Source organism: Convolutriloba macropyga, chromosome 12 (genome assembly GCF_964194025.1).
Source record: "Convolutriloba macropyga chromosome 12, txConMacr16.3, whole genome shotgun sequence".
NCBI lineage: Eukaryota > Metazoa > Xenacoelomorpha > Acoela > Convolutidae > Convolutriloba > Convolutriloba macropyga.
In genome coordinates, this window is record NC_134479.1 from 1,256,886 (window position 1) to 1,270,807 (window position 13,922).

The following is a 13,922-nucleotide window of genomic DNA, read 5'->3' on the forward strand; positions in this document are numbered from 1 at the left end:
TTGTTCTGCATATGTGTTCTTAGACTTACCGATCGAATAATGACATAGCGTAAAAGTTTTCATTTTTTCCTTTGTAGTTGGAGCAACCAAAATTTATCGGAACTTCTTCAAAAAATTCAACACAACCTTTATGTGGTTTTCACCTTAGAAATGGTGCATTAGTGAAGATTCACCTTAAAAATTATTCAAGGAATTAAATTTTTCCTGATTGACAATAACTAGGAACGAGAATCCTGGAATTACTTTGGCGAGCCTTGTAATCTATTGCATCTCCTGTGTTTATGTCGCATTTTTTATTATTCTGTTTATATCAACGTGTTGTATAGTGACACCGATGCTCGCCAAAACACGCCAAAAAATAAAAATAGTGCATAAACAGTTCTTAGTAAAGAACACACTTTTTTCCATTGGTCGGAACCAGTAGGTCTAGGAAATAGCATATAATTCATGATTAGTTTACTGTTGAAACTCTTCACACCAAATTGAAACAAAAATGATCAACTTTATCAAACCCTTTACTGATTAATGTCTAAAAAGTTTTAAAAATTTGTTTTACTCGTGGACTTGACTTTGAGTTTAAACAGAATCTACCCAATAGCGGGACAAATAGTTTGCTATTCATTTCATTGACTCTTTTGAGGAAAGGTCGAAGTAGAAACATATTTATTAAAGTTGCATCTGTTGAAAGGCATGAAGGGTTAAGTACATTATGCATAGAACACATTCATTTTCATCAGAGAAGGAAGGGAACGTACATAGAGCAACATAATTTCCACCTCTTCAACTCATGTGTCCTAGAGCTGTTATACAGAATAACGCTCTTAATAGGCAGTTCGCGTTAGGAACACGATTAAAAGATTGATTTTTTAAAGCATCCTCAATCCTGTATGGTCCTTTATTCATTGACCACACTCCAAAAACGGTCGATTCTGTTGATTTCGTAAGTTTAGTGGATCAATTCCCTGTGTTTTTTGCTACTACAATCCTAAAACATCTCTCAACTCTAATAGCCTTACAAAATATTTCCAGAACTTTACTAGAATTCTCCTCGTAGAAGAAACTTTCGAAAACTTTTACTCATTTTTTGAACAAATGCACAATAAACATTTCCCAAGGCGTACTATAGGAAATGCAAAAATCAAACGCAATGATGGACAGATGTGAGATATACACTCTCAATTGAAAGACAATTGGATGGAATAGAAGATCAAGTTTGAGTTCACAAAAAGAAATCTTGCCTATTTCATATTTCAGTCCGTCTGTCATTCACCGTTTGTCTCTGGAATAGATTGTTTTGATTCTTCAACATCCTTATGAACAAAATTTTTCTTTGGAAAATTAAAATTTGCACAGAAGTTAAGACAGAAAATTTGCACAGCAAATGTTTGCAGAAAAATTGCACAGAAATTTCAGATAAAAAAATTGCACAGAAAATAAATATTATCTTTAGTGGGCAAAATGTGCAAAGGCGTGAATGGGACTGTGGCAACCATCCGTACTTACGTACTTACGCAGGCAAAAATTTTACAGTGCTGAAAAGAAAACTCATTCTCACGGCATTCAGGTTCCTAAAATTTTTGATAAAGTTTGATTAATGTCATTTCTAAATGTTTTTGTCATTTTTTTTGTAATTTATCATATTACTCTTACCTCGTTTACCTAGAGATGATTAGTAGAACGTAAAAGAAAACAGGTACTTTTGAATTAATTTTTTATCGTTTTTCTTGATTTCAAAACTATCAACGGCTTTAATCCCTCAGGTTGCTAACAATTCTGAAGATACTGTGTTTTCCTTTGTGTTTGTCTATGTGAAGAAATGTAAAACAATAAAAGAGCTTCAGACAACGAAACAAAAAAAGCAGGAAACGAAAAAAAGTCCTGAACTACAATTCAAAATATTGAATCAACGGATCTTTTCCGTTTGTCCCCCCTCCCAGTTGAATATGCCCCCCCCCCAATTAGAGAGTAGGTGTCATTACATGGTAAATATTTATATAAAAATATGGAACGAGCGTCGGGGGGGGGGGGTGCAATTAACATGCACCCACTAAGCTGAAGGGGGACACAAACAGAAAGGATTCGAATCAACAAATGGTCCGACAGTTTTTAAAAAGACAGTCAATAAAACCCCCCTGACCCTGTAGGCCCAAACACGGACAAAATACCTATAACCCATTAGAAAATTTCAGTTTCGAAATTAAAATTTGTAACCACTATGCGTACTCAGAATAAGTACATAATAGAACAACCTTGAGGGAATCAATGACTGAAAGCATCTTTGAAAACCAGGGGCGTCAAACTAAGATAATCTCAAACTACAGGCCAAAACCCTTTCCCACAGCATAGCATAAAAGTTTTAAAAGCCATAAAACTTTCTTGCAGTTCTAACGGCTGAAGAATGGACTATAGAACTAACGTAGCTTGCAGACTGCTAGAAAATAGCTGCGATAGCTTTGTAGATTTCCCGACTCTGAAAAAAAGACTAAAAGTTTTGTGTTTTCTTTAAATGCTGAATTTGTATTACTTGTTCCTTGTTTATTAACCGCTTTCAACCTTCAAATGCTTTACACCTCCAACTTCAACAACCTTCAATTAGAGTAACAAACACTAATTTAACCTCATTTGCTTGAAATGAAGGAAAGAAAAATCAATTTGAGAGCGAGGAAATGATTTTCGAGAGCATCACTTTTTAGCAAGCAATAAAATCTGCCCATAATGATATTAAGTGATAAAACAGAAACAAGTACAACAATTACTAACAAAACTGCAAACTTCAAATTAAGTCCGAGGTCAAAACAAATGGAAACAATATGATTAATTCGCAAAATTTAGACAGCCATGGCAATTGATTAGACTTGTCATCAAAGACACTAAGAGATGACAATAATTAGCAACAAAAACACACATACCTCAAAAACAATACTGTTTTTTTGAAAAGAATGAATGTCAAAGTTATAGAAAGAAATAGTATCAAACCTAAGCATTTCAACCGATTGAAAAAATTCATTTTAGCTATGATACCTGTTCCTAATACGATTAAATAATCAGACACCAAAAGTACAACAATTACTCTCAAAAACCAAAAAATCAAGTTCTTTGAGAGCAAATAGTGTCAAAGTATTAAAAACTAATAGCTCTGTGCTCATACATTTATTTAAATTCATTTGTGTCTCATTAGCAATCAATGCTAATGTCATTAAAGATTCTAGGTGATACAATGACAGAATTAATAATAAAGAAGGGGCAAAAATCAACTTTTCAATTATATTTTGTGCAATCAAACAGTGTCTGACTACAAAAGCATCGGTTGCCCGTCGATGAGTTCAATCAACTGCAAACAGCCGCCATCGGAACACATATCGAATTGATAGCACTCAGATGAAATGCCCAAAACAGCAGTCATATTGCCTCAAGCGAAAAAAAATGATTTCAAAAACCTAAAATTTTGAAAAAATCGCACTTCAAACCTACTTGCTTCTATTACAACTCCATCGCATTTGAAATTGTAACCGTAACTTCGACTTTTCACTGAGGTTAAAAAGCCGACAAACGCGTGAATATCTCAAAAAACATAGCCGGAAGACTACGGAATTGACTCAACTTGAACACTAGCTAATCACTGACAAAAAAACGTTTAAATTTCAATATACCAATCAGTTTGAAACAGCAACTTGAGGGAACAAATTATCACGGAAACGCAAACTTTGAAATTTTTTCTTCTAGGATGAAATTTTTCTCCATTTCAAAAGCATTGTTTATAAAAAATTCTCTGATGATTTAATTTTAGTGGCAAATACAAATCAAGTAATGGGAAAAACTAACTAACGACAAATCTCGAAAAAGGAGAAAAAACGAGAAAACTGAACAGAATTGAAAGACGAAAATTTAAAATCCTTTTATTTTTTTAAATACTATTCTCTCTGAGACTCAATTACTTTTCTCAACACACTTTAAAAAAGTTCCTGCATATTTAGCTAAACACACGCCCCTCAGTCTCACTGAAAAACATATAAACACAAGCAGGAAGGAAAACTACAAATTACTGCTTAATTGATTAATTTATGTTGAAAATTTGTGCTATCAATCTTTTTATTGTTTTCACTTAGTCATAATGAGCCTACTCTCGACCACAATTATTCAATGTAGCACGAGGAATTATTCCCAAATGCAGAAAAAACGTTAGGCAAAAAAATGTTCAAATTTAACCTATTTCCTTCAACTAATCAAATTTAATTTGGTATTAAGAATGAAAGGGCCACCAATTCATAACCGACTAACGTCGAGCGAACTGTTCTCAAACAACCGTCGAGCCTTCACCAGTAGCTACTAACGGTTTAGTGAGGCTAGCTTTAGCTTATTTGAAGGGGCGTAAGGTGAGCGCAGCGGGGGGTCGCCGGGGGGGGGCAGCATGAGGGGGGGGTGATGTGGGGGTCAACCTCCCTTCATACCTAAGTTTAAGTCTCCCCAACAGTTACTGTGAATCGCATACTTGAAGACTAGTGAGCTGAAAGGCTCTAAGAGCACTTAATGCCCCAGAGAAGTCAATAAGATTTCACACAAAATGCTGAAAAGCTGTGAACTAAAGTAAAGCGAAAAGTTTTTATTCAACGAAATTGGAGCGCTATAATAGCCTGGGCTGAGGCGGCTATTAAGAAAACCAATTAAACTGCTTCGAAAAATTAGCATGTGATCAAAAAAATTTGCTCATTTAGCTTTTCTTAATATTTTTTCACTCTTCCGAAAACTGGTATGACAAAAACAGGGCTCACTTTTCTCTCCCATCTCCATTTTGCTCAACAAAGAAAAACACAACCGACTAACGTCGGGCGAATTGCTCTCAAACGACCGGCGGGCGGTTGTCAGCACCTAGCCACTGTTTAGTGAGGTTAACTTTCGCTTGATTGAAGAGGCGTGAGGCTAGGGTAATAGACGATATTATCACGCCACATAACAGCCGCTGAAGTCAACAAAAGAGTTAAGGAGAGAGAGAGAGTGCGAGGTAAAACGTGAGCGAGAAAGAGAAGGAAAGAAACGCCAACCAACACACACAAAGAGAGAAAGAGCGAGAGCTAGAAATTTTTTCCATGAGATTCTGGCCTTGTTAGTAACTAAATCATATAAAAAACTGAAAGTGCAAAAATCAGAAGAAAACTTTCCACATTTCGCAGTGACGAAAATGCTCAAAGAACATTTATTGCCTCTGGATTTTTGTCATGTAACCCATCTGCAAGACATTAAAAGCTTCGTTGGCCAGTATTAATCGTTAAACTCAAAAAAGTACTCAAAAACTGCAAATAAAATGACAAAAATTTCAAAAAATAAATTGAAAAAATCATAAGTTTTATTAAAAAATCGATAAAATTTGTGATATTAAAAAGTTCAAAACTATTCTATCGCAATAAAAACTGTTCAGTAACCTATTATCAAAGCCTATACGAGGTTTCTTGGGGCTGGAAGAACTTAGATAATGACAAATTTTGAAAAATTTGAAAAAAAAATTCAAGTTTTATCCAACAATTGCTAAAAATCGTGATGTTCAAATGTTGAAAAACATTCTATTACCACTAAAAACTATGCAGCAACGTATTATCAAACCCTTCAGGAGGTTGTCTGAACCCTGAGGCTGAAAAATCTTGAAAAATGAAAATATGTCAAAAAATTTTAAAAATACAGCAATTTTTGTCAAAAAAATGCTAAAATTCGTTAAGTTTAAATCTTGAAAATGATTCCATTACTTCTAGAATCTACATAGTAACCTATTATTAAACCCTCGAGGAAGTTCCTTGGCTCTTGAGGCTGGATAAACCTAAACGACAAAAACTTTCAAAAACATTGAAAAAATTTGCAAAATTTATCAAAAAAATGCAAAAAATTCGCAGTGTTGAAATGTTGAAACCATTCTATTACCACTAGAAACTATTCAATAACCTATTATCGAATCCTAGAGTGGATTCTTTGACATCTAGGGCTGCTAGGGCTGAAAAAACTTAAAAAACTGACAAAAATTTTCAAAAATCTTGAAAAAAATTGTGAAAATTAGTATAAATTTGCGTTTTTAGCTAGCGGTTGTTCGTCAGTAGCTAGCCACGGGTGGGGGGGGGGGGGGTGCACGGGAGTGCCGATGGGGGTGGCGACAGTCGGGTGGGGGAGGTGGGGGGCAACAGGGCGGTGGGGGGGGGGGGTCAGCAGTGGGGGGGGGGTGGGGGGGGGTCTTCAACCTGTAAGAACCACTGTTCACACCATAAGTATAAGACTCCAAAACTGTTTGAGCTGAAACAGAGCTAAAAGGCTCTAAGAGCACTTAATGCCCGCTGGGCACTACCTGTTTATCCCGTTTTTGAGGACGAAAAGTCAAAAGCGTCAGACGAAAAATTGGTCAAGCGAAAAATCGCATAAAAAAAGACCGACAGGACTAATATAATTGCTACAAACTTCGTTTCAGAGCAATTAATCACAAATTTGCGAGTGCAGCATTGACTTTAACATCCACTTTAACAAATATTTTGGATTGTATAAACACTACGAACACCGCAATATGGTGCCGCCCAGTTTACAGCTTCGCATCTATAAAAAGACGCGTTTACAATCAATGCTTCAAACTTTGTTCGAGAGCAATTAATCACCTTAACTCCTCAAGTGGCTAAAAGAACAGTGCCTCAATACCACCCAGATCTGTTGAATTGTAAACACCAGAGAAGGCCAATAATAGCCCCACTGCTATCACTATCGCAGCTCTTAAAAACCAGATGAAATACAACTCAATTAATGGAAGCTATTTAACAGCCAATTCTATAGTGAGATAAAATATGCTATTGCAAATAACTTAGGCATTAACAAACTAACCAAACGAAGCATCAATAAATTCCTAATATCATCATTATCATCAACATCATCGTCATCTTTGTCATCATCATCATCATCATCATCATCATCATCATCATCATCATCATCATCATCATCATCATCATCAACAACAACAAAATCATCATCAACAACATCAGCATTCTTTGTTGTTGTGTATCTTTCCGCAACAGCTGAGATTTTACTTCTAAATCGATTCAACCGCAACACAACAAACTACACAGTATGTAAAGAGTCTTTTATTTATCTCGTCACTGGTTAAAACATAGCCGGCAAATTGCCGGAAATAGCCGCCGTTGACCCACTTGACGCACAGTGGGATTGAAACAGAAAAAGAAAAAAATAAGAGAATAATAGAAATTGACAGAATTTTTAAAAGTGTCAAAGTGATCATATTTGATGTGTAAATTCTGCATATTCGGTTAGATTATAAAATTACACTTAATTCAGCTTCTAAACTGAAGGCTATTAAGCATAATACTAACGCCAGCTAGCAATCGCTTTAATTAACTTTGATAACCTAATGCACTATGACTATGACCGGGCTTTATAGGTTTATCCCGTTCTTTCGATTTTGCACTTTTGACATTTACCGTATTCATTACGTAATTCAATAAGTAAGAATTTAAAATACATTCAGTTGAAACAGTAAGTGAAGTAAGTCAGAAGTCCAGCGTGAAAATCGTGACTCATGTAAAACAAAAATGTGATCAAAACGTAAAGCGAATTGAAAACATAAACCGACTAATGTCGGAAGAATTGCTCTCGAACGACAGGCGGGTGGAAAAATCTTTGACCCCACTGTGATTCGAGCCATTGACCTCCCGCTTCATAATCCTATGCACTGCCGACTTTGCTTTTTGGCCCTTGTTTTTGCTATGCAGCAACCGACTTTATATTAGCAACAAGCTTTACTTCGGAGTGAGAGCAATAAAGATCACTTAAAAATGAAGAACGAAAGCGTGAAAAAGTCACTTGAGAAGTAAAAGAATGTTCTAGAAAAAAGCGCAAAATGGTCCAGCGAAAAATTTGCATTAAAAAAAGACCAACACGTTTACAATAATTGCTATGATTTTCGTTCAAGAGCAATTAAAAAAGGAGAGCGCCTAAATAATAACCGTTTGAGAGGCTGATGGCGGCTATAAATAATTTGAAAAATGAGTCAAAAAATTATTGACACACATACGGAAAGTGGGAGGTTTTTTGCAGTCCATCTCAAACTCCCGCAAATCCGAATCCATCAACGAGTTCAAAAATGTTTAATCAACTGCACTGTTCGCAGAATCAGCACACATTATTTCAAGAGTAGTTACCCTTCTATATTTTGTAGCAACAGCGGATGAGAGGAACATGGGTGGTCAAATGAGAGAGGACAATTAAAGTGGGAAGGGAAGGGAGGTGGGGCACCACAAAGTTCAATCATTATCAAGTACATATTTTTGTAGTTCACATGAGGAGGCTGTTGATCAGTTGCGATTGTTGGAAGGTGTTAGTGTTCTGTTCCGTTTCCAGTTCTCTATCTCTGCCTTGAGCTGTGGACATTCTTGTATGCTGTCTGGCGAGAGAGGCTGTCGGCTGAAGGGGTCAATGGCACTGTCCAGAAGAATCCTGGTCAACACTGACCTGTCCATCACTTTGCCACTGGGCAACTGCACTGGATCTGTCATCAGGGCCTAACACAACACAAACTCAGCTTTAAAATTGCGACATTTCAAAAACCCAAATCTTGAAACGCATGTATTCCTTAGGCTGTGTATACCTCACAGCTCAACCAATTTCCAACATAACCAGTCAACTTATGCATAGTTTGTGCAAATAGTTATCTGGCTGTGTGCGCAATTCCTCATTACCCAAAAACGACGGGAAGTTGTTTTCGAAAGACAGCTTACGAAGTTTCAATTAAATGAGTAGTACATATAACATATAAAAGACAGGTTCAAGATATGAAATGTCCACATACATAAAATAATGTGAGGTGGGGTTGTGTTACCTGTGTGATTGGATCCCTGTAGTGTTCTGGAGCATCTTCGAAGTCCTCTTCCATTTGGATGTTGTTGAGGTAGCACTGTTTGGCCTCTGAGGCTATGCGACGGAATCTCTCCATCTCAGCTGGAGTCTTCAGTCCAACTCGACACAGTGTCTCGTCTGCATTCACAAAGATCTCCTCACGGTATGACCTCAACACACAACACAACACACCTCCCCTTCAATCATGCTTAAAATCAACACAAAACAAATCTCAAATCAATTTTGGACTACATTTCTTCATACACGAACTAACATTATAACCAAATGGTTAAACACACTTTCAACAAACATTAAAACCAATGCAGCAAATTTTGAACATTCTTGTACAACCTTCTAGGAGAGAATAAAGGGAGAAAACAACATAGCCGGCAGATTGCCGGAATAGCTGCGAAATAATTAACCTGCGTGCCATATAATAGAGATAGAAACAGATACAGATCTAAATTGAAAAAAAAATCGACGCCGCTCAAAAAACTAGGGTAAAAAACATTCAGCGATAAATTAATAAAGCTTGTTAAAATTCATTCCGCAGAAGCCTCTTATTAGGGACCTTAACTGCACAAATGAGTTCCTTTGACCTTAAACAAATTCAAACTAAACTTAAGTTTTAAAGCGCAAAAGTCATTTTATTGATTGAGGTAAGTCACGTATGATCAAAATCTAATCACGCAAATAACCTAAAAACTTTTGCTAAAGCGAGTAAGAAATGACGTCACGCGCGCAAATGCCGTTAGTGAGAGGAAGAAGTCATTCAGAAAAATTGACTTTTTCAGCTTTGCTGTGTGAACAAATGTAAAACGAAAAAAGAGCGTCAGACGACGAAACAAAAAAAACATAGCAGGACAAGTCCTGACGTACAATTCAAAGAATTTTCATTGACTAAACAGAAAACCAGACCTAGAACGGACTATGAATGGTTTGGAAAAACCATTTAGAAAAAAATCCGATCCAAAAAATCGAAAAAACAGTAAAAATCAAAGTGAAATCGCCGCATGTGAACAAAAAACCACTACCGATAAAGCGAATTTTTTGTTCAAACACCGTATTCTCACTACTTTAAATATAGAGCGAAAAAATTTCACGCCGCAAAACCACTCGCTTTTTCGCTCCATTTCCTGTTTCGGCGTGGCCAAAATCACTACTCCAATTTGACTTCAAAAATCATGAAAATGTGTGAACAGATCTTAAAAAAAAGACAGCGCCCCAATACATTTCAAATTCTTTGAATTGTAAAAAACCAAGAGCACCGCAATATAGCTTCGCTCAGCTTACAGCTTCGCAGCTATAAAAAGACTTCACTCAAGTCCCAAATTAAACGGATAACAAAGGAAACAAGGAGAACTTGCATACAAGTGTAGGAAGATCTAATAAAACTGGCGATTAACTTGTACTCAGCAAAAGAAAAAAAATGATGTATTGGGTTGGTGTATTAATTGGTCCTGTCTCTGAGTAAAACTCAGCGTGCTTGGAATTGGCGAGATGGGATGGCAGGATCAGGACAAATTTCCAAAGGCCATTTCGACATCTACTCAGGAGCACATGTGTGTAAGAGTTGCGTTGGCTTCATCATCAGCTAAGAGCTCGCGAGAAGTGTGACAACACCATTTCCGCTGTGTCTGACAGAGAAATGATGGTAAGACTGAAATGTCATAGCCGATATCTTAGTCTAATACAAGTATACGCCCCAACTAACACAGCAGGCGATGATGAAATTTCTACTCAGAAACTTACCAAGCCTTATCGAGAAGCACTTATGAATACTTGGTTCGAAAAAGATGAAAATCGTCGCTGGAAGTGTAGAAGTCCGGACAATGATAGCAAAAAAACCAAATCGAAAACCAAATTGAAGCAGAGCACGGAATTCTGTCATGGATGTCTCAACTAATACAACTGCAGACTCAATCTACTACAATAGCCATCACAATCTACTAATTGGCGAAATACGTGTGAAATTCAAAAAGCCATCACCAGAATTGATTGACACATGCAAGCAACAAATTGACTGAAATTTTAAAACCAAATTTATTGAGTCGACGTTTCGTCTTAAGACACAATTGTGGAGGCTTTCAACAAATGTAAGGCCGAGTTACCTTTGAAAGAGCCAAGAGAGCAGAAAACATGGATGCAATTTTAACGAGATGTTGAAACGTCGTGAAGCCAAGGACCGAGACCCGGCACTGTATCGCAATTTCAATAGAAAAAAAACGAGAGGCTGCTTGCTATGTGGCTAAACGGTCATTTTGGAAGGACAAATTAAATGTGCGACTAAAACCTTCTTCTGCAAGCCTAAAGAAGCTCGCGATCAGATTAAACTCTGCAAAGAAACGATCAACAAGAAAAACCTACAGGGAATCCAGCATGCAGATGGAAATGTCCTCGTTGACAAGGAAGCCATTGCTGAAAGGTGGGAACAATACGTCAGGGAACTCTATAGAGATGATAGTTCAAGTGCCCATCCAACCCATGTAATTTCATGGTGTCCTTTCAGGGCCACCTTTCTGCAGAGCAAAGTCAATGGATCCCTGTCAAGATCACGGGAAAACTACCAGTCTAGAACGTATCCACACGAAGTCTTCAAGAAGCTGGACGAACAAGGCGTTCAACTCCTCAGCACCCTGTTCAATTCGATATATGACATATTTCTCAGGCGTGCACACGGTCAACTTTTGTGGTGACATCCAAAACAGCCGGGACCAGCAAACATTGCAGGATAAGCCTCATCGATCATGGCATGAAACTGCTTCTGGGGATCGCAAACAATCGCATTAGCCCAAAAGTTCACGCCGAGAGCAATTTGGATTCATGCTTGATACAGTCACCTTGAATGATAAAGTCACCATGAATGATAAAGTCACCATGAATGATAGAGTCACCATGAATGATAAAGTCACCATGAATGATAAAGTCACCATGAATGATAAAGTCACCATGAATGATAAAGTCACCATGAATGATAAAGTCACCATGAATGATAAAGTCACCATGAATGATAAAGTCACCATGAATGATAAAGTCACCATGAATGATAAAGTCACCATGAATGATAAAGTCACCATGAATGATAAAGTTACCATGAATGATAAAGTCACCATGAATGATAAAGTCACCATGCTTGATAAAGTCACCATGCTTGATAAAGTCACCATGAATGATAAAGTCACCATGCTTGATAAAGTCACCATGAATGATAAAGTCACCATGAATGATAAAGTCACCATGAATGATAAAGTCACCATGCTTGATAAAGTCACCATGAATGATAAAGTCACCATGAATGATAAAGTCACCATGAATGATAAAGTCACCATGAATGATAAAGTTACCATGAATGATAAAGTCACCATGAATGATAAGGTCACCATGAATGATAAAGTCACCATGAATGATAAAGTCACCATGCTTTATAAAGTCACCATGAATGATAAAGTCACCATGAATGATAAAGTCACCATGAATGATAAAGTCACCATGAATGATAAAGTCACCATGCTTGATAAAGTCACCATGAATGATAAAGTCACCATGCTTGATAAAGTAACCATGCTTGATAAAGTCACCATGAATGATACACCATGAATGATAAAGTCACCATGAATGATAAAGTCACCATGAATGATAAAGTCACCATGAATGATAAAGTCACCATGAATGATAAAGTCACCATGAATGATAAAGTCACCATGAATGATAAAGTCACCATGCTTGATAAAGTCACCATGCTCGATAAAGTCACCATGCTCGATAAAGTCACCATGAATGATAAAGTCACCATGAATGATAAAGTCACCATGAATGATAAAGTCACCATGAATGATAAAGTCACCATGAATGATAAAGTCACCATGAATGATAAAGTCACCATGCTTGATAAAGTCACCATGCTCGATAAAGTCACCATGCTCGATAAAGTCACCATGAATGATAAAGTCACCATGAATGATAAAGTAACCATGCTTGATAAAGTCACCATGAATGATACACCATGAATGATAAAGTCACCATGAATGATAAAGTCACCATGAATAATAAAGTCACCATGAATGATAAAGTCACCATGAATGATAAAGTCACCATGAATGATAAAGTCACCATGCTTGATAAAGTCACCATGCTCGATAAAGTCACCATGCTCGATAAAGTCACCATGAATGATAAAGTCACCATGAATGATAAAGTCACCATGAATGATAAAGTCACCATGAATGATAAAGTCACCATGAATGATAAAGTCACCATGCTTGATAAAGTCACCATGCTCGATAAAGTCACCATGCTCGATAAAGTCACCATGAATGATAAAGTCACCATGAATGATAAAGTCACCATGAATGATAAAGTCACCATGAATGCGGTGTTTTGATTGAATATGCTGATGGAAAGGGGCAAAAGAGATGCAGTAAGGTCTGTTTTTATGTTTCATAGATTACAAAAAACTTTTATACGGTTCCGAGAAATGAACTACTACAGCTGTTAGAGGACACAAACGTGGATGACAACAATCTAAGGCTGGTCCAAAATTGTTATTACAGTCAATAAGCCAACATTAAATTTGAGGACACCGAAAGCAAATTTATTGAAATTCAAAGTTGTGCTCGCCAAGGTTGTGTTCTTTCCCTAGACCTCATCTCTCTTTCTATGGAGAATTTTGAGCCCAATCGAAGAATTGTCTGGGATCGCCATCAATGGCGAAAACGGTAACAACCTTTGAAAAGTTGACGGTAACGTCCTCATTGGAAGCAGCGAAGAGGAACGGTTTGCGACACAAATCAGGATAGGCAGATATGGAAGGGGAAAATGGAAAGACGACCAAGTCAATTTTTGTTTTCAAGAAACCAACTAAAGAGCTCCAAAGCCCTGAATTTAAGTGACTGGTGAACAACTAAAACAAGTTGACCGATTTATGTACCCAGGGACTATGGTGAGTAGCAACGGTTCCGATTAGCAACCATAATAGTCAAAGAGAGAGCTACCTCTCCGCGTTAGACATCAGGTGCTCAACAACTATCCCCATTCTATCCTTCTCTACAATTGTG

The 13,922-nt window shown here is 37.1% G+C and overlaps 1 protein-coding gene across 1 annotated transcript in view; it reads right to left on the minus strand.

Annotated features, from left to right (window-relative positions):
- Positions 1 to 7,869: 7,869 nt before the first annotated feature.
- LOC142350275 (ubiquitin conjugation factor E4 B-like) overlaps positions 7,870 to 13,922 on the minus strand; it is a 250,124-nt gene continuing 244,071 nt past the window's right edge. Inside the window, exons 11-12 of the mRNA XM_075402058.1 lie at positions 8,852 to 9,038; positions 7,870 to 8,534 (exon numbers count right to left, since the gene is read on the minus strand). Of these exons, the coding sequence (XP_075258173.1) occupies positions 8,328 to 8,534; positions 8,852 to 9,038 (394 nt within the window). The 3' untranslated portion in view covers positions 7,870 to 8,327. The remainder of the gene's footprint in view (positions 8,535 to 8,851; positions 9,039 to 13,922) is intronic.